Below are 19847 nucleotides of genomic sequence, written 5' to 3'. Positions count from 1 at the left end.
GGGCCTCTCACTGTTGTGGCCTCTCCCGTTGCGGAGCACAGGCTCCGGACGCGCAGCCTCAGCGGCCGTGGCTCACGGGCCCAGCCGCTCCGCGGCATGTGGGATCTTCCCGGACCGGGGCACGAACCCGTGTCCCCTGCATCGGCAGGCGGACTCTCAACCTCTGCGCCACCAGGGAAACCCCATCCTCTTTTAACATAGTCAAAAGAGATCAATCAGTTGGGTCTTCTCTGACCCAACTGATCCCACTTAGGAATTCCTGAAAAAATAAAGCGGATCATATCATTCTACTTTGCTTAAAGGGATCAAAAGTGCTTCTCTTGATTCTTTCTTACATAAGGAAACCCTAATTCTGTTTCAGTTTTAGCTATTGCTCCTTCTGACCTCCATCCTCATCTCCCTGTGCCTCTACCACACTCATCATCTCCATTCCCAGGACACAGCAAGCAAAAGCAATAGGTAGTTTTTAAACATTTTCCTCTGCAGAGTATATGAAACATAACCCCATGTATCTTTTCACTTCTAATGTTCATAACTCCATATCCCAGAATAGGAATCAAGCCTCATTTATGATGACATTATACATTTTTTTACCATCTTTATTGGAGTATAATTGCTTTACAATGGTGTGTTAGTTTCTGCTTTATAACAAAGTGGATCAGCGATGACATTATACATTTTAGGATGAAAGACCAACAATCTAGTGCTCGTGCTAGGAAGAAGAGCTTACATAGTCACAAATTCTCCTTTGGTTTATGCTTTCCTTTGAAATCAAAATATGTTTTATGTTTTGATAAGATGTGTTTTCATTGAAAAAAAAAAGATGTGTATTTGGGGGAAAAGCAAGCACCCTTGGCCATAGGTGAAGCACAGGGTCTTGGGTCAAGAAATAAAGCAACTGTGGAAACAGGTCATTTGCGTGTTTACTCAGCATTTCCGGGGCACATTCAGGTGCTCATCTCCGTGTGCACAAGTCTTCCCTGCAAATCCACTCAGAATCCAACCTGCTCCCTGGCGGATGTGACAGACTGGTTTTATGTCGCCAGAGAGATGGATTAATGATCTCAGCAAAAAGCTGGCATGTCCAAGAGATTTAATTTTTTTTTTTTTTACATAACAGTTTTAGCCAAAGCTGTTCTAGGACTCAGCAGAAGCTGACCTTCACAGAGAACCAACTTACTAATAGCCAATCACTAAGTAGCAGGGAAGGCAAAGCCTTGGTGTTTGTGTCATGGCCCGAGGGGGTGGGAAGTAGGGTGGCACAAGCATCAGTATCAATATTTAATCGGGAAACTCAGCCTGGCCAGCCATGCCCTCCTTGCTGCCCTGGCTCGAGGCAGAAGACCGAGTCAATGGTTAAGCCTGGGGGGGATCTGCCCCGCTGCAGGTACTGGAAAGCAGCTTGCAGCCTCACAGACATTCACAGGATGCCTTATTTTTCAAGACTCATTTTGTTCTTGTTTTGCCTGATGGTTCTTGTGGAGAGCAGAAAGCCCAAGAAGAGGAGATGGACAGGGCAGCTGGAAACGTCCAAGCCAAGGTAAAGTTGTGGGCGGGAGGGAAGGGAGGTGACTCGTGGTGGCAGTGACACACAGTGGGACAGCTCCCGGGAGGGCTAGGGGTTAGATCGTCCGTCCTATTGGAATCTGTTTTCCAGCTGGGGGTAGATAGGACCTCGCCCTCACTCAACACAGCCTCTCCCTGGGCACAAATACACTATTGTGTCACCAGCAGCGAGAGAGGGAAGCTAGACTAGGCTGAGCCCTTCATTCTGATGTCTGTGTTCAGCCAAAGCATTTTGATTTAAGTCAGGCAGTTGAAGACTTAGTGGGTAAAGCATCATTGTACTTCTCAGATTGTGCTGCTTAGTTTCTTGGGATTACATCCTGTAGGGACCATAGATGACCTGCTAGGGAATTACACTCAAGAATTTTTTTTTTTCAAACTACCCAACCCATATTTCAGGGCTGCTCTCACTTTCCGAGAGTACCCCATGCCCTGGGGCCACTCTTGCCTTCTGAGATGGCTCACGTTCTGTCTATGGAGCATGTATCTCTCTAAATAAGCCTGCTTTCACTTTAAAAAAAAAAAAAAGAATTTTTTTTTGAAGGGAACTGTATATAGGAATGTAGTTTGACTTATTAAGAAAAAAATGTAACTGGGAGTTGTCTTCTTTAAATTATTTCATTGGGAACAATTTTATAATGCTATCAGGTTTCATTGTACTGTTTTGAATCTTGGAGAAGGTGTCTGAAATTTGCTAGGTTATTAAAAATATACATGTGGACAACAGTGAAGGCTATTTCATGATGTAATGGAAACACTTCCCAGAAATAGCTGGTTAGGCCCAGAATTTGCACTTAACATAATTACATCACAAATTGAAGTTCCTTAATACGTTTGTTTTGAACTGATGTACGAACCACGGTGTTCTAGGCCTGTTCAGCATGAAGAAAAGAGCAAGCAGCTAAGATATCCACGCCATGTGTAACACGCCATGTTACATGTCTGTTTTTCCATTCTACTAAGCACTGCATGAACTAGTGATTATGAATATTAACTAATATCTTGAGGCACATTTTCTAGGTCAGTGGTCTCCCTTTTTGATCACGTACTGCTATCAGTGACAGTTTTTTGAGACCGTACCCCGTGATGTGTATACATATATATATACACAAATTACATACCCGTACTATTATAAATATGTATATTAAAGCTGAAAAGTTTCCTTATTTTTTTATTTTTAATTTTTTAAACATTTGTTTCTCACAGTTTTGTTTTTTTTTAATAAATTTATTTATTTTATTTATTTATTTTTGGCTGCATTGGGTCTTCGTTGCTGCGCTCGGGCTTTCTCTAGTTGCGTTGAGCAGGGGCTACTCTTTGTTGCGGTGCGCGGGCTTCTCACTGCGGTGGCTTCCCTTGTTGCGGAGCACAGGCTCTAGGCGCGTGGACTTCAGTAGTTGTGGCGCACGGGCTCAGTAGTTGTGGCTCGTGGGCTCTAGAGCGCAGGCTCAGTAGTTGTGGCACAGGGGCTTCATTGCTCCGCGGCATGTGGGATCTTCCTGGACCAGGGCTCAAACCCGTGTCCCCTGCATCGGCAGGTGGATTCTTAACCACTGTGCCACCAGGGAAGCCCCAAAGCTTCCTTAGTTTTAGATAAAAACTAGCTATAAATGAGAGTTACAATTTCTACTTCTTGCCTCCCAGTGGAGCATCCTGAGCCCTCCAGGTGTGCCCCTACTTTGGAGACTGCTGCTCTGGAAGATGTAAATACTCTGGGAAGTCTAATTCTACTCAGTCAGAAAGCAAACAGGTACAAATTGTCCAGGATATTGGGAAAGAGGCACCACTCTTGAAGACTCATCCTGGTTATGTAGCCAGAATCCTAGGCTGTTGAACTGGCAGGAACTTCAGAGGTCATGGGGTCCAGCAATTCCCCTGAGTTCTAATTCTGTGAAATGTGAATAGGTGTTGTATGACGAGGGGGGTTCCAGGGTCAAAGAAGGTTGGGAAATCCTGGTTTAGACCATTTTAGACAGATATCTTTATAGCAGAACTTATAGAACATTTATTATGCCAATAGAGGTTGTGAATCTTGAAGAGGAGGATAAATTATGCAGTTTTTCTTTAAAAAAAAAGAAAAAGAGCAACACTTTTTTTTGGACTATCTTGTGGGATTCATAGTCCACAGAACACACATGGGGAAACACTGTCTTATTTTACAGATGCTAAAACGTCAGCATGAGTAATTCATATAGCTCGGTAGTAGCTTGACAGGACCAGAACCTAGGATCCTGATTTACTAGGTCTGAAGGGAAATCATTGTCTGAACCTGTCTCTTTTCTAATAATGGTTCTGGGGTTCAGCATGAGCCCCTCAGAGACCCTCAGGGATTCCACTTGGCAGCCTGGGCAGTTACAGCATCTCTGTTACTCTCAGAAGACACAGTCTCATTCCCAGACTCCTGCATGAGCTTGTGGACAGACTGAATTTATTTAAAAAAATTTTTAATTGCAGTATAGTTGGTTTACAGTATTGTATTAGTTTCAGGTGTACAACATAGTGATTCTAAATTTTTATACATTATACTCCATTTATAGTTATCATAAAATATTGGCTATATTCCCTGTGTTGTACAATGTATCCTTGTAGCTTATTTATTTTATACATTGTAGTTTGTACCTCTTAATCTCCTAAGCCCTATTTTGCCCCTCCCCCTTCCCGCTCCCCACCGGTAACCAGTAGTTTGTTCTCTATACCTGTGAGTCTGTTTTTTTAAATATTCACTGGTTTGTTTTGGTTTTTAGATTCCACATATAAGTAATACCATACAGTATTTGTCTTTCTCTGTCTGACTTATTTCACTTAGCATAATACCCTCCAAGTCCATCCATGTTGTTGCAAATGGCAAATTTTCTTTCTTTTTTATGGCCGAGTAGTATTCCATTGTATATATAGACCACACCTTCTTTATCCATTCATCCGTTGATGGACACTTAGGTTGCTTCCACATTTTGGCCATTGTAAACAATGCTGCTATGGACATTGAGGTGCACGTATCTTTTCAAATTAGTGTTTTAATTTTCTTCAGATATATACCTGAGTGTAGAATTGTTGGATCATATGGTAGTTCTATTTTTAGTTTTTTGAGGAAACTTTATACTGTTTATGGATGGATTGAATTTGACCCTTAGAGGTGAATATAACTTTTTGAAATCTATCCTATGAGGTGTTAAAGTGGATGAAAAGATGAACATACACATTCAAAGAATATAAAATAATTATTGAACAGAAGCTGGGAAAAGGGATAGAGAAAATGTATCAGGGAACATGCTTCTAGGCCTTTCTGTAATCCACCAGGGCGTGTACACGCTCAGACAGTCATAGAGCTACGTCTGTCTGTGAAAAATTTCAGCCAAACATCTGACTAAAAGGTATTTTCATTATTGACACAAGAGTTAAGCTATGCTAATAAATAGAAATAAAATGACCTGAACCTTTCTCATTACACTCTTAGAGCAGTTCAGCTCTGTGGAGTAGCTCCTTCTCTTAGAAGTCCTGTTCACACACACACACACACCGAGAGGACTTCTAACCTGTCAACCTTCCCTGTGTCACCCTGGCCAACACACCCTCACAAAACAATTATTCTGTCCAGCAACTGCTTTTTCAAAACTGCTTCCGGTTTTCTGATCCTTTGTGTCCCTTTACTGAATTGCTGCCAAGTGAGCCTGTTTGCTCTTAGCTGTTTGTTTTGTTCTGTTCTTCCTGCCTCTCAGCCTCCCAGGTTTATTCCCCGCCCTGCTGCCTAAGGCAGCCTCCTGACCACATGACTGCTTTCCTGCAAAGAGTCGCCCTTCTCCCTTGAGATCTGAAAATACACCAAGATCTGGGAGTCTGGGCTCTGCCCTGATCACACTGTGTGGCCCCTCCTGGTCCCGAAACCTGAGGTCCCCTTTCATCTTTCCTTCCCATTTGCTGCCCCTTTGGTTCCACCTGCCCTTGGCCATCCTCCTCTCCTTTGGCATCATGGTTCCAGTGCTGGACCCGGGAGCCGCTTTGCTCTCCTGCTACCCAGTGACCCTTACCCTCCCTAGGGATCTGCGGAAGGAAGTGGGGTTGGGAAGTCAGGAGAAACCAGGTTCAGGCAGGTTCAGGCCCTGCTTCTGCAGCTCCCTGGCTGTGTGGCTGTGTTTCCTGATCTTTCTGAACCTGATTTCTCCAACTGAAACCCACTGGAATGATGTGTTGACTGCAGCTCACCAGCCCTGCTTCTCAAAGGCACAGTGAACGCTTTTTCTTCTCTCCCCACTCCACACCCCGACAAAGCTGGGTTTGAGGTTCCGTGAAAGTTCTGGCAGCCCGACCGTGGGGCTGGGGCTCGGCATATGGCCCCTGGAGTCTGGGGTGGGAGAGCTGAGCCCCTGGAGTCCGGGATGGGGCAGTGGCCGCCATCTCCTGTGGAGGATGGATGCAGGGCATCCAGCTTACACCAATAGCCCAAGGATCAGGATATCAGCGGCCTGTGTTATCAAATAACTGGACCCGTAAGAAAAATTCTGGGTCCTTATTAATGGCACTGGGATTTCAATCTTCTCCCTCTCTCCAGGGTGCTGGCATGCGGGAACTTCCCTTCCCCTAATCCTCCCCTCTCAACTGAGAAACTGTGCTGACCGGGAGGGATTTGCTCCCCGCGAGCCAGGGCTGCTCTCACAATTTAATGTCTGTGATCGGCTAAGCCCTCAGGCTGAGCTCTGCTTCCACGTTCCCGGCGTGTCTCTGCTGGGGCTTCCATATACGGCCCCCCAGCAGTCGCCACGCGGGGAGCGGGGCCTGGTCCGGCTCCACTTCTTGCGGAAGAGACCCGGGAGGGCGGAAGCTCCTTGGAAGGGCCCCTCCATGACCACACGTGTTTCTAGGGAACTTAGGTCCCACCTTCCAGCTCCAGGAAGAAGCCATTGGCCTCTCGTCCTCGGAGTGTGCAGCTGCAACGGGTTTGTCCAAAAGCATATGTGATCATAGCTTCTTTCTCCAAGTGCCCAACACCCTTCCTCTTTTTCCTTGGCTTTTGGATAAAAATTTAAAAAAAAAATTTGTTTTTCTTTTTTTGGCCACGCAGCACGCGGGATCTTAGTTCCCTGACCAGGGATGGAACCGCGGCCCCTGTAATGGAAGCGGGGAGTCTTAACCACTGGACCGCCAGGGAAGTCCCATGGGTAAAGATAAAAATCTTAACAGGATCTTCAAGGCTGTCCCTGCCTGAGTCCCTGCAGCCGCACTCTGTCCATTTCAGCCTCACCCCTCCTACACTTCCGCGCGTTTCATATAACGCCCACCTGTCCTTCAGCTGGGTCACCTCCCACTCAGCGGGTCCCAAACTATGGACGTGTTGAGTTTAAATGCCTATAGGATACCCAACTGGGGATAATCTGTTAGACAGTAGGATGTAAAGGTGTAGAGCAAGGGACATAGATTTAGGGATCATCAGTAAGTGAATGACAGTTGAAGCCACTGCCAAAGGGAGTGTCACGAGGGAAGAGGAGGCAGCTGAGACAGGGTTCTGGGGATGCTGACATCTAGGGACAGGCCGAGGAGGAAGGCAAGGCTGCAGTGGAGGTGGGAGGAGGACCAAGCACCCTGTCCTGGAAGACGTGGTTTCCAGCAGAGGCTGGTCCTCCCTGACCCTTGGCAAGTGCACCTTCAAGGCCTCGGCTCAGGCACAAGTGGGGCAAGAAGTGCTCAGGAGTGAGGAATGGCAGCAGCTCTTTGGGAAAGTTATTGATTTATTGAGAGGCGGGGAAAGATGTTTTTTTTAAAAAAGGAAATGTTCAAAGAAGAGTATAACTACCACCACTGTCCCGCCATCACTTTTCAATTAATTTTGCGTGAAGAGACGTGGGGTCCGGACAGATTTTCTGCTTCATTTTGGTTCGAGGTGAGAGAGACTCGAATCAGTCTGAATGCTGATGAGAATGAGAAGTGAGAAGGGGACAAGCTGAGGAAGCCAGGCCAGGGTGTTGAGGGCAGAGTCAAAGGGCTCTGGGAGAAGGAGGGTCAGGCACATCTGCTGAGCCCCCAGGGACCCCCAGAACCTACAAGGCCGAAGGAAGTGAAAACACTGCTACTGCTACTGTCTTCTGAGTTGCACCCACCCTATTTGCACTTCCTACCTGGTGTCTCACAGGCGTCTGGACATCAAGACGGCTTCTAAGAATTTGATGCACTGTCATCCCCACAAACATGCCACTCCTCCAGTTTTTACCATCTCAGCGAATGCCCCACCATTCACCAAGGCGCTCGTCGTGAACCTGGGCCATCCCTGCCTCTTTGTTTCCCCCATACCCCATACCCAATCCATCAGCAAAGCCTTTCTGATCACTTCTCTACAGCTCCACCCCTTACCGCCCTAACCCAGGCACCATGTTCTCTCAGCAGAAGTCTCCTAATGGTTTCCCATTTCTTCTCTGCCCTCCCACAGTCTCCTCTACCTGAGTGATCTTCCCAGGTGTTAAACCAGACGTTTTGACTCCCCTGCTCAGAATTCCCATGGGTTTCCCCACTCAGTATATACCCCTGAGGACCTTGGGATCTAGTCCCTGGCCTTGTCTCCCACCTCCTTTCTTACTGCTTTCCTCCTCCTGTTCCACACACAAGCCACACTCACCTCAGGACACTTGCACTTGCTCTTCCCTCTCTCAGAATGCACTTTCTTCAGCTCCTCTCATGACTCAACCTTTCCAGGGCTCAGAGGGCTTCTCTGATCACCCTCTACCCCAACCCAACTCTCTCTTCTTCTTTACCCTGCTCTATGATATATTTATGGCACTTTCTATTTATTTGTTTATTTTGGCTGTGCTGGGTCTAAGTTGCAGCATGTGGGATATTTTAGTTGCAGCACGCGGGCTCTTAGTTGTGGCATGCATGCGGGATCTAGTTCCCCGACCAGGGATTGAACCCAGTCCCCTTGCATTGGGAGCGCAGAGTCTTATCTGTACCCAGCTGTGGCCTTGATGCCCGCTGGCTGTGAACTGTCTGTTCTCCCGAGGGTTGAGGCTCTCTCCACCAGGGTGGATTCTTCAGACAGCTGCCAACTGGACAGATGTAAAGAGCATCAGGTCTGCCTAGGGTAACACAGCCTTTTAAAACTTTAACTACATTTGTCTCAGAATTTTATTTTTTAAAATATGCCACTTTGGTATATTGATTTTCAAAACTATTTATTTATTATTTATTTATATTGGCTGTGCCGGGTCTTAGTTGCTGCATGCGGGATCTAGTTCCCTGACCAGGGAACGAACCCGGGCCCCCTGCGTTGGGAGCGTGGAGTCTTACCCACTGGACCACCAGGGAAGTCCCTAAGAATTTTTCTTATCGCAAAACCAATACTATAACAACACTGAAGAGATATTTTAACAGGAAAAAAAAGACCCAGCATAATTCTCCACCATTAGACCCAACCGTTGGTCATCCAATCGTGACTTTGGGCAAGACAGTTAGGAGCTTGCCAAGGTAGGGTGGTGTCCTGCCTCGGGGGGGATCTACTTTAGGAAGCCTCTGGAAGGGCCAGGTCTTCGGGCCAGCCCACCTGTGTGGGCCTGGGGTGGTGGAGGTAAGGGGTGGGGGGTACCCTTTATCTCTCGACCTCCCTTCAGTGGAGAAAGAGATGGTAGGATGGGCGAAAACGTGAGTAACACGTAGACCCTGCAGGAAGTCATCTCCCCAGATCTTCTCACACGATGTCTTGGTGGGCTGACGGAAAACAGTTTCTTGCTTGCCTTTGCAGTCACCTATATAAGAAGAACCTTGATGTGACCAAAATCCGAAAGGGAAAACCTCAGCCACTTCTCAGAGTGGATGACCATGATTTCACCATGAGGCCCGCCTTTGGAGGTAAGACTGCGTCCTCCCCTCGGCCCTCTGGGGCCTGATCCCAGGGCTGCTTCCTGCTGCTCCTGCACTGGGTTCCCTCAGACACAGCCCTCCCCCAGGGGTCCCTGATTTTCCCCCTCACAGTCAGAGAAGCCCAGCTGGCTCCGAGTCACTAATTATCCCCAGGAGAAAAGAGCTGGAAGGAAGTGAGTGGAGAGGGCTGTTGAGAAAAGGACCTGAGTGTGATTAAGCTGTTTTCATTCACGGAGGCCCAGCACCGCTACTGCCAACTTTCCTTTCCGAAAAAAATAAGAGCTGCGTGGGCGGGGGGCAGGGGGAGGGTGGGTGGCAGGGCTGGAGCGTCCACACAGAAAAGGAACCCCCGGCTCTGCCATCCCGTGCCTGGCTGGGAATTTGGGGTTCTGAGGGGGCCCCCTGCTTGCCAATGCAGTGACAGTTTAACGCCTGGCAAGCTCCCTTGCAGACTTGCCCCAAAGGAGCTTCCCTGCTTCGGCGGGTTGGGGAGGAGTGGTGGCCGGAACAGGAGGAATGCCACAGAGGGGAGGGGGCGGGGAAGGGAGCCAGCCATCTGCACCCACCAGGCAGGATGCATGAGACACGGCGCCCACGCCCGCCCTGTGCAGGTGGAGAAACTGAGGCCCGGAGCATGGCCGCTGATGGGCCTCCGGCCAGAGAGACCCAGGCAGGCGGGTCTCCATCTCCCCTTTATCTCGCTCTTGAGCTCCTCTCAGGTGCAAACATTCTCCTGGGGAGGCAGGAAGAAGTAGGGGTGACTTGTGGGCAAGTCAGCGACCCTCTCTGAGCTTCTGTTTGCTGGTTTGTGAAATGGGGATAGTAATCCATCCATCTGGGGTTGCTGTCAGGATTAAACGAGATAATGTATGTAAAGCCCTGGCACATACAGGCTCACGGCCCCTTAGAAAAACCCAGCTGTCAGGCCTCCCTCGTGTGACTGTTAGGGAATTAGGACATTAATTTATCCCAGAGGCCGTTGCATTTTACAAGGACTCAAAGCCTCCCACTCAGTTCCCTGAGGTCTGACATCTGCCGAGCAGGAGAAGAGAGCAGGCGACAGATGACAGCCCCTGCCTCTTCCTCCTGCCCCGATGGAATGCTGCACAGCTAGGGGTTCTGGTGCCCTCGAGGGCTTGTTTTGGGTAATGCCACCAAAGAGTTTTCTGAAATTCAATAACATTTCCGTGAATAAGCAGCTCTAAAATTAGCTGTATGTGCTCCAGGAAGTCCAAGCAAGACATCCTTGGTCCCCTTGCCTTTCTTCTAGAGGGTCGGGTAAGATGCAGAGGGCCAGCAAGGCGACTGGAACAAGGTTGACAAACAACAGCATTAATGACAACAAACAACTTCTAGTGACTTCTGTGCCAGGCACCATTCTACTCAGGGTACTTACAGACACGATGTGACTTCATTCCTCACAACTCCGTGAAGTAGGTACTATTATTATGCCCAGATCGGGAAACTGAGGCGCGGAGAGGTGAGGTGACTGGTCCAGGTCACATAGCTACTGAGGTAGGCCCACTCTCCTAGCTGGGTCTCTTTCTTACCCACCTCAATCCGCATGTCCCCCAGTGCTGGGCCACTAGGCAGAGCAGGCGTGTTTAGGGCTCACAAAGAATACTCCTAGGGGCCCCTGATAAGATGTTATTTTAAAGTCAGAAGAAAAAAATAAAATTTTAGGTAGGAGAAAATGTTAACATATAATATTAATATATTCATCTTTATACCACCACAGTTGTATGCTTTTTAAATATTGTTTTTCTGGTGGAAGGGCCCACGAAGGCAAAAGTGCCCAGCATTCTCAAAAGTCACAACGTGACCCTGCCTCAATGCACAGTGTTGTAGGGCAGCTGTGTGTGTCTGGGTGTGGGTGATCTTCTGAATAACACATTGTAACTTTCTGACGGAGGCTGATGTTGTGGCAGGAGCCTGAGCCATCACCTGGTTAGGACTTTCAGTTTACAGAAGAAGAGCCTGGGGTCCAGGGGGTTAAGTGATGGCCACAGAACAACTGGGGGCAGAACTTGGGTTTCCTCTGTGATGTCGCATGCGAAAGTGAAAGCCTCATTAAAACGCCCTCCTCCTCTGGGAGAAAGCCAGGAAAGCCAGGAGCTAGCTCTCAGGGCTGGCAGGTGAAATCATGCCACGTTCCCAGAAAACCCAGCTCTGAGTAGAATCATCCAACAGGCTGCGGCCTCAGTCAGGGTGCTCCATCCTCAAGCCACGTTTGAGGAGCAAACTGGACTTCCTGTATCCTGATCCCTGCAACTTCTGGTGTCGCCCAGAGTGTGGAGGATGAGGACAGTCCCTTGCCCCTGCCTGAGTGAGCTTCTGAGGCTGGGAAAGACCCTGACTTTAGGGAAAGCCGCAGGGGAAGGAGGTGTCACCTCCAGCAGGTGCGGTAAGACCTGAGGCTCTTACACATCAGCTGTCAAGATCTCGGTCACCAAAGCCAAGGGAGGGGGCTACTCCTCCTTCCCAAGCCCTCCCCCCAGAGCAGCTGGTCTTCTGGGCACCTTTTCTCCCCTGCAGGGCTTTTCTGGATGTCTAGACGTCACTTGGATGAAATAGGACAAGGGGAGCACACGGTGAGGTACACACACATGAACTCATAAATAAGAATCTTTGCAACTCGTGGAGTCCTGGCTGTTGCCAATCTGGCTCCCTGTGCACCGATGCCGAATAAAAATACGGAGACAGAGACCTGGAAGATAAGAAATAGAGAGGCTTTTGATTTTCCTTGCCAGGCAAAGGGAAGACACAGTAGGCTAACGCCTCAAGAACTGTGCCCGCCTCCTTCGGGAATCGATGAAGATTTTACACGTGGGGCTCGGCTCGAAGGGGTATATGATAAGGATCAAAAGTAGTGAAGGTCTTGCATTTCTTTTCTTCTGCAATTCATGGCCAAAGCTGGTATATGATAAGGATCAAAAGTAGTGAAGGTCTTGCATTTCTTTTCTTCTGCAATTCATGGCCAAAGCTGGTATATGATAAGGATCAAAAGTAGTGAAGGTCTTGCATTTCTTTTCTTCTGCAAATTCATGGCCAAAGCTGGCATCAGGCGGCTCAGCACCCGGGTCTGGTGTCCCTGAAGTTATCGGCCTGTGAACTCCTTTCTGAAATGAAGAGTGCTACAAGGGAGTGTAGGGGGAGAAGAAAGGCCAGGTGCAACGGGTAATTTGTATGGAGTCAGAGAGTAATCAGCTTCGTGAAGGACAAGTCTAGCTACAAGTGTTTGTTAGTAGTAACAGCTAAACAATAACCAAGATGGCTTAACTCTTTCAGGCCTGTTTATGCTGTTTCCCCAGCCTGTTCACCGTTTCCTTATTTTCCTTGTTTATCAGAAAAGTCTCATTTCTATTTTTGCTGCAACATGGACAAGCAGGCTGGATGGGGCCATCAGAGGAGGGAGCTTCCCACCGCCTGGGGTTCCAATGATTGCTATAATCCATAATCCCTGGAGCATCTGCAGATGGTTTAGAGGCAAGAAGCCTTCCTTGCAGGTCCTCCTGAGGGTCTCCATTCCATCCAGCCCCTCACTCCTGCGCAGAGGCACTGGCCAGGGGGTGGCTGTGTCTCTGAGGGAGGAGGCCTGCAGACAGCACATACATGGCTCTGTGTGAGTAAGAGAAAGCCCGCCTTCCTTGGGGGCAGCCCTGTGCCAGACACCTGGTCCAAAGCAGAGCCTGGGCTCAACCGGCCCTAATGCCGGCCCAGCCTAACACGCCCCTCTAAAAAGGAGCCACGCACGCTCAGCAGGCCACGCCAACAAGATGCCCGTTAACAATTGTAGGGTATGCGCTGCATCCCTGTCTTCTCTTCCTAACTCGTTTTTCGAAGAGGGGCTTCCTTGTGGACTGACATTTAAAAATAATTGCTAGAGAGGAATTTGCCTAAGACTAGATACCCCTCAGATGACCTTTTCAGTCTGGAAAAAGAAAAGATTAAAAATCTAGCAGCTTCCTAATAATCCCAGGGATCAGTTGAAACAAAAATATCTGGTCTAAGCTCCGAGCTGCCTGGTTCGCTGGTGTGTCCTGGTTAGGAGAACCTCCAGAGGCCTGGGGTTTCCCCTCCATTTGTTAGGAGAATGAGTGCAATGCTGATTTTTTTAAATTAAAATTTAAAAGATTGGGCTAAAACATACATAGCATAAAATGTACCATTTTAACCATATAGTTCAGTGGCGAAAGAATATTCACGTTGTGCAATCGTCACCAGCATACATCTCCAGAACTTTTTCATCTTCCTAAATTGTCAATGAAACAATAACTCTTTTTTGAAAAAAATAAATTTATTTATTTATTTTTGGCTGCGCACGGGCTCTCTCTGGTTGTGGCGAGCAGGGGCTGCTCTTCGCTGCGGTGCGCGGGCTTCTCATTGCGGTGGCTTCTCTTGTTGCGGAGCACGGGCTCTAGGCATGCGGGCTTCAGTAGCTGTGGCTTGCGGGCTCTAGAGCACAGGCTCAGTAGTTGTGGTGCACAGACTTAATTGCTCTGCGGCATGTGGGATCCTCCTGGACCAGGGATCAAACCCGTGTCCCCTGCATTGGCAGGCAGATTCTTAACCACTGCACCACAGGGAAGTCCCGAAACAATAACTCTTTACTCCTGCTTCCCCCTGCAACCACCATTCCACTTTCTGTCTCTATGAATTTGACTGCTCTAGGTTTCTCATGTTAGTGGAATCATACAGTATTTGTCTTTTTGTGACTGGCTTATTCACTTAGAATTATGCCTTCAAGGTTCATCCATGTTGTAGTGTGTAAGGCCAAATAATATTCCATTGTATGAATATATCACATCTTGTTTAATTGCCATTCATCTGTCAATGGACATTTGGGTTGTTTTTACCTTTTGGCTCCTGGGAATAATGCTGCCATGAACATGTGTGTGCAAACATCTATTCAAGACCCTGTTTTCAATTCTTTGGGGTATATACCCAGAAGTGGAATTGCTGGGTCACATTGGTAGTTCTATGTTTAGTTTTTTCAGGAACTCCCACACTTTTTTCTACAGCAGCTGCATCAGTTTACATCCTCACCAGCATGATACTGATTTTTAATTCAAACTGTAGAGATGGAAGGTAAAGGAGGGGTGTAACGTCATCACGGATTCTTTTGAATTACATCCAAGGAGTTTGTTAGGATGGTCAGGAAGTGACCACAAAGTAGGTTAGGTTCTCCAACCAAAATACTTTCACTTTCATTCATAAGACAAGTATGGTGTGTTTTGGAGCTGTTATGTGTGAGGCAGCATCCGTGGCATTTGGGGACCCAGCAGTGAGCAAGACAGCCACAGTCCTTGGAGTGTCAATGCTCTGCTCGGGGAGACCAGTGTTAATGAAATCCTCACATCAAGATGTTAAATTATGGAGAGCTGCTGGAAGGAAGGGGAGCCGTGGGGTGCGAGCAGCAGGGTCTGGCCATGGGCACCAGGGAAGTGTGGCCCCAAGGAGCCTGGGAGGACGAAGGCCAAGGAGCCACCCTTGCTGGGAAGGGTGTGCATTCGGTCACTCCGCCTGACACAACAGAGTGTTCCCAGGAAGCTAACAGTCTACAAGGGAAACAGAGAAATGACTAAGTGCAGTCAAGTATCACAGAAGCAATGTAGGGCATCTCTGCTGACCGGGAGAATTGAGTGGTCAGTTCCATCCAGAGAGAGGAAACCAGCAAGCTGGCAGTGACACCTTCATTAAGGAGGCGATGCTCGCAATGAGTCAGGAAAGATGCGCAGGGGGTGAGCCCAGCGGGTGGGAGGGAAGGAGGGATCAGGGAGGAGGGTGCTCACGGATAACAGGAGGGCAGCGGAATGCGAGCAGCGTGTGTGTGTGTGTGTGTGTGTGTGTGTGTGTGTGCCTGCTAGGAGGAGGCTGGAGCAGCTAAGAATGGATGCGGGACGCTAGCTGGCCACTGCAGCCATGGTCCAGGTCTGAGTTGATGGGGGTTAAGCTAAGGCCTAGAAAGAATGGATAAAGAAGATGTGTGGCTTCCCCAGTGGTGCAGTGGTTAAGAATCTGCCTGCCAATGCAGGGGACTCAGGTTTGAGCCCTGGTCTGGAAAGATCCCACATGCCGCAGAGCAACTAAGCCCGTGCACCACAGCTACTGAGCCTGCACACCTAGAGCCCGTGCTCTGCAACAAGAGAAACCACCGCAATGAGAACCCCTCACAACGCAACAAAGAGTAGCCCCCGCTCGCTGCAACTAGAGAAAGCCCACGTGCAGCAACAAAGACCCAACGCAGACAAAAATAAATAAACTAAAAAAAAAAAAAAAAAAAAAAAAAAGATGGGGTACATATATACAATGTAATATTAGCCATAAAAAAAATGAAATAATGCCATTTTCAGCAACATGGATTGACCTAGAGATTTTCATACTGAGTAGAGTAAGTCAGACAGAGAAAGGCAAATATCATATGATATCACTCATATGTGGAATCTAATTTTAAAAAATGATACAAATGAACTTATTTACAAAACAGAAACAGACTCACAGATTTCAGAAACAAACAATGGTTACCAAAGGGAAAATGTTGGGGGGACGGATGAATCAGGAGTTTGGGATTAACATACACACACTACTATACATAAGATAGATAACCAACAAGGACCTACTGTATAGCACAGGGAACTCTACTCAATATTCTGTGATAACCTATATCAGAAGAGAATCTGAAAAAGAATGGATATATGTATATGTATAACTGAGTCACTTTGCCGTACACCTAAAACGAACACAACATTGTAAATCAACTATGCTCCAATTAGAAAAAAAAAAAAGTGGAGGTATCGTGAGAAGTGAAGGAGGGAGACAGCCACCGGTGGAACCAGAGAAAGCTGGGACACCTGAGTGTCTGCCTGGGGGCGGCCATCCACCCAGACCCCAGCGGGGAGGCACTGCGAAAAGCTACAGTAACAGTGGGGGAACAGTGGAGAGTTTAATGAAGGTCTGTTCACAAAGGGGTGGGCAGGGTTAAAGGAAACCAGCAAGCTGGCAGTGAAGCCTTGAGGGCTGGAAGAGTGTGGAGGCTTCACCAGGTTAGGGGTGGAGGGCAAGAGGAGGGAGCAGTTCCCAGAATCTGGAAAAGAGCCAGAGCCCTGGGAAGGGGGTGCCCTACAGGGGAGCCCTGGCGTCCAGGAGAGGATGGGCCCATGAAGCCTGCAGGGAGGGCTGCGGGAGAGAATCAGTTCCTCTCTATCTCCTCCAGCCTTCTGAGACCCGCTGGCACCTTCATTGGCTGAACCAACCCGAAGGCAGAAGATGAGGGCCCACTGTGAGCAGTGGCCATAGGCTAAGGCAGGGGGTCCTGTGTGTGATCACTCACCTGCACTCAGGGCGTGGTCTGTGGGCCAAGAGGACGTGCCCACCTGAGATTTCCCTTCTAGGCCACACTTGGGTACTGGGACCCAGAATCATGTCCACACAGCCCGGAGCCCACCTCGGGACCTGCCCGGGCCTCCTCCCTAGGCGAGCCCGGGGGGTGGGGTGGGGGCTGTACTGTGCATGCGGGGTCCCCCCTCCCCTCCCCCCTCCCCTCCCCTCTCCCCTCCCTGTCCCCCGCTTCCCCCCGGTGCTAAGAGGGGGCTGAGGGCTGCCTTAAAGATGGCTTTGGATAGAGCTCAGATAGTGGGCAGGGGTGTCCACCGGCACACGCCAGGCTCTTCTCTGTGCCGGCTGCTGCTGTGGGTGGTAAAAGGGCAGCTCCGGAGCTGGGCCCACTCTCCCTGCCCTGCCATGTCCCAGCCAGAGCTCCCAGGAGTCAGAGTTCTGAGGCTGGGCTTGGCCTTCCGGGTTGATATGAACGTGTATTTGTCAAAGCGGTAGGCGAGGCTATATATCATTTTGCAGTTTCTTAGCTTGATTTATAACCTTTAGACATTCAAGCATGTGGCATATGGGCCCCCAGTAGTGCTCCTGCCTGGGGGTGGGTTTCTAAATGTGGATGCTGCCCTTAGTGGTCAGCTGCCCAGCACAGAGCAGGGCGGAGTGTGGGTCTGCTTTCCCAGAGGGGCAACGGCTGGACCGGCCGAGATTGAGTGAGCAGGGAAGGTGGGACCAGGGGCAGGTTGGGGCAGTGGCTGGGCCTGCAGTACTCTCCCCGTGTCAGCTTCTAGAGCACAGGAGAGCCCTTCCTGCGCCACATGCAACCACCAAAGGGCTGAATTTAGGAGACGAAATACTGGCTCCTGTGCTTCCTTGAGATAATTGCAAAACCCATACTTCCGGCCATCACTTAGGGAACCTGCTGATTTTCTGTCAGCTTTCTCTTAGGTGACTCAGGCAGGGAGCTGTGGAGACCTTGCTGATTTTGCCCCCCTCCCTCCTGCCCTTTCCCCTCCTAGATCAACCAAGTTGAATCAATTCATGCATCACAGTGTCTCTCAGATCTGCCCCCTCACACCACACATTCTCAATGTCTTCTTGGGGGATGAAAAAAATCTTAGATATTACAATGGTTGTGGCCCTCCAAAGCTCCACCTTCCCTTCCCATCTTATTCCTTAGTATTTAATTTAAATTTAAATGAATTCATACTTAAATAAATTAAATTTTCTCTTTCGTGGATGATAATGATAAGAAAGTTGGAAGCACTACCGACACCAACATCATGGCCCCCAAACCACACCTCACAGCCAAATTCACCTTCTGGAAACACCCCTTCCCTGTGCTGCTCCCTCAGAAACTTCAGGGCTTCCCATATTCTACGGGATGAAATGCAGACCCGCCTCTCCCCTCTGTGTCCCAAGAGTTTCACGTCTGGCCCAGCTTACCTCCCCCTGACAGGACTCTTCTGTCGTAGAAGGCTCTCTCTTGCTGCACGTCCGTGCTCGAGCCTGCTATGAACATCTGTCCATGGTGGCCCCCCTGTGCTGTCCTGCTTCATCTGACAGCCTGTCAGATGAAAGAGAAACTAAGGAAAGAATCCCATTCACCATTGCAACAAAAAGAATAAAATACCTAGGAATAAATCTACCTAGGGAGACAAAAGACCTGTATGCAGAAAACTATAAGACACTGATGAAAGAAATTAAAGATGATACAAACAGATGGAGCGATATACCATGTTCTTGGATTGGAAGAATCAATATTGTGAAAATGACTATACTACCCAAAGCAATCTACCGATTCAGTGCAATCCTTATCAAATTACCAATGGCTTTTTTTTACAGAACTAGAACAAAAAAATCTTAAAATTTGTATGGAGACACAAAAGATCCCGCATAGCCAAAGCAATCTTGAGGGAAAAAAAACGGAGCTGGAGGAATCAGACTCCCTGACTTCAGACTATACTACAAAGCTACAGTAATGAAGATAATAGGGTACTGGCACAAAAACAGAAATATAGATCAATGGAACAGGCTAGAAAGCCCAGAGATAAACTCACGCTCCTATGGTCAACTAATCTATGACAAAGGAGGCAAGGATATACAATGGAGAAAAGACAGTCTCTTCAATAAGTGGTGCTGGGAAAACTGGACAGCTACATGCAAAAGAATGAAATTAGAACACTCCCTAACACCATACACAAAAATAAACTCAAAATGGATTAAAGACCTAAATGTAAGACCGGACACTATAAAACTCTTAGAGGAAAACAGGAAGAACAGTCTTTGACATAAATCACAGCAAGATGGTTTTTGACCCACCTCCTAGAGAAATGGAAATAAAAACAAGAATAAACAAATGGGACCTAATGAAACTTAAAAGCTTTTGCACAGCAAAGGAAACTGTAAACAAGACCAAAAGCCAACCCTCAGAATGGGAGAAAATATTTGCAAACGAAGCAACAGGCAAATCTCCAAAATACATAAACAGCTCATGCAGCTCAATATCAAAAAAACAAACAACCCAATCCAAAAATGGGCAGAAGACCTAAATAGACATTTCTAAAGAAGACATACAGATGGCCAAGAGGCACATGAAAAGCTGCTCAACATCACTAATTATTAGAGAAATGCCAATCAAATCTACAATGAGGTATCACCTCACACCAGTTAGAATGGGCATCATCAGAAAATCTGCAAACAACAAATGCTGGAGAGGGTGTGGAGAAAAGGGAACCCTCTTGCACTGTTGGTGGGAAGGTAAATTGATACAGCCACTATGGAGAACAGTATGGAGGTTCCTTAAAAAACTAAAAATAGAATTACCATATGACTCAGCAATCCCACTACTGGGCATATACCCTGAGAAAACCATAATTCAAAAAGACACATGCACCCCAGTGTTCGTTGCAGCACTATTTACAATAGCCAGATCATGGAATCAACCTAAATGCCCATTGACAGATGAATGTATAAAGAAGATGTGGTACATATATTACTCAGCCATAAAAAGGAACGAAATTGGGTCATTTGTAGAGACGTGGATGGACCTAGAGACTGTCATACAGAGTGAAGTAAGTCAGAAAGAGAAAAACAAATATTGATTAACGCAT

At 47.9% G+C, this 19847-nt stretch overlaps 1 protein-coding gene across 1 annotated transcript in view; it reads left to right on the top strand.

The window, feature by feature from the left end:
- Nucleotides 1-1307: 1307 nt before the first annotated feature.
- Nucleotides 1308-19847, top strand: part of GABRR2 (gamma-aminobutyric acid type A receptor subunit rho2) — a 40011-nt gene continuing 21471 nt past the window's right edge. The window contains exons 1-2 of the mRNA XM_007466252.1: nucleotides 1308-1540; nucleotides 9287-9393. Of these exons, the coding sequence (XP_007466314.1) occupies nucleotides 1353-1540; nucleotides 9287-9393 (295 nt within the window). The 5' untranslated portion in view covers nucleotides 1308-1352. The remainder of the gene's footprint in view (nucleotides 1541-9286; nucleotides 9394-19847) is intronic.

This window comes from Lipotes vexillifer, unplaced genomic scaffold (assembly GCF_000442215.2).
Source record: "Lipotes vexillifer unplaced genomic scaffold, Lipotes_vexillifer_v1.1 scaffold1242, whole genome shotgun sequence".
NCBI classification, from domain to species: domain Eukaryota; kingdom Metazoa; phylum Chordata; class Mammalia; order Artiodactyla; family Lipotidae; genus Lipotes; species Lipotes vexillifer.
This window is presented reverse-complemented; position numbering and strand designations above follow the sequence as displayed.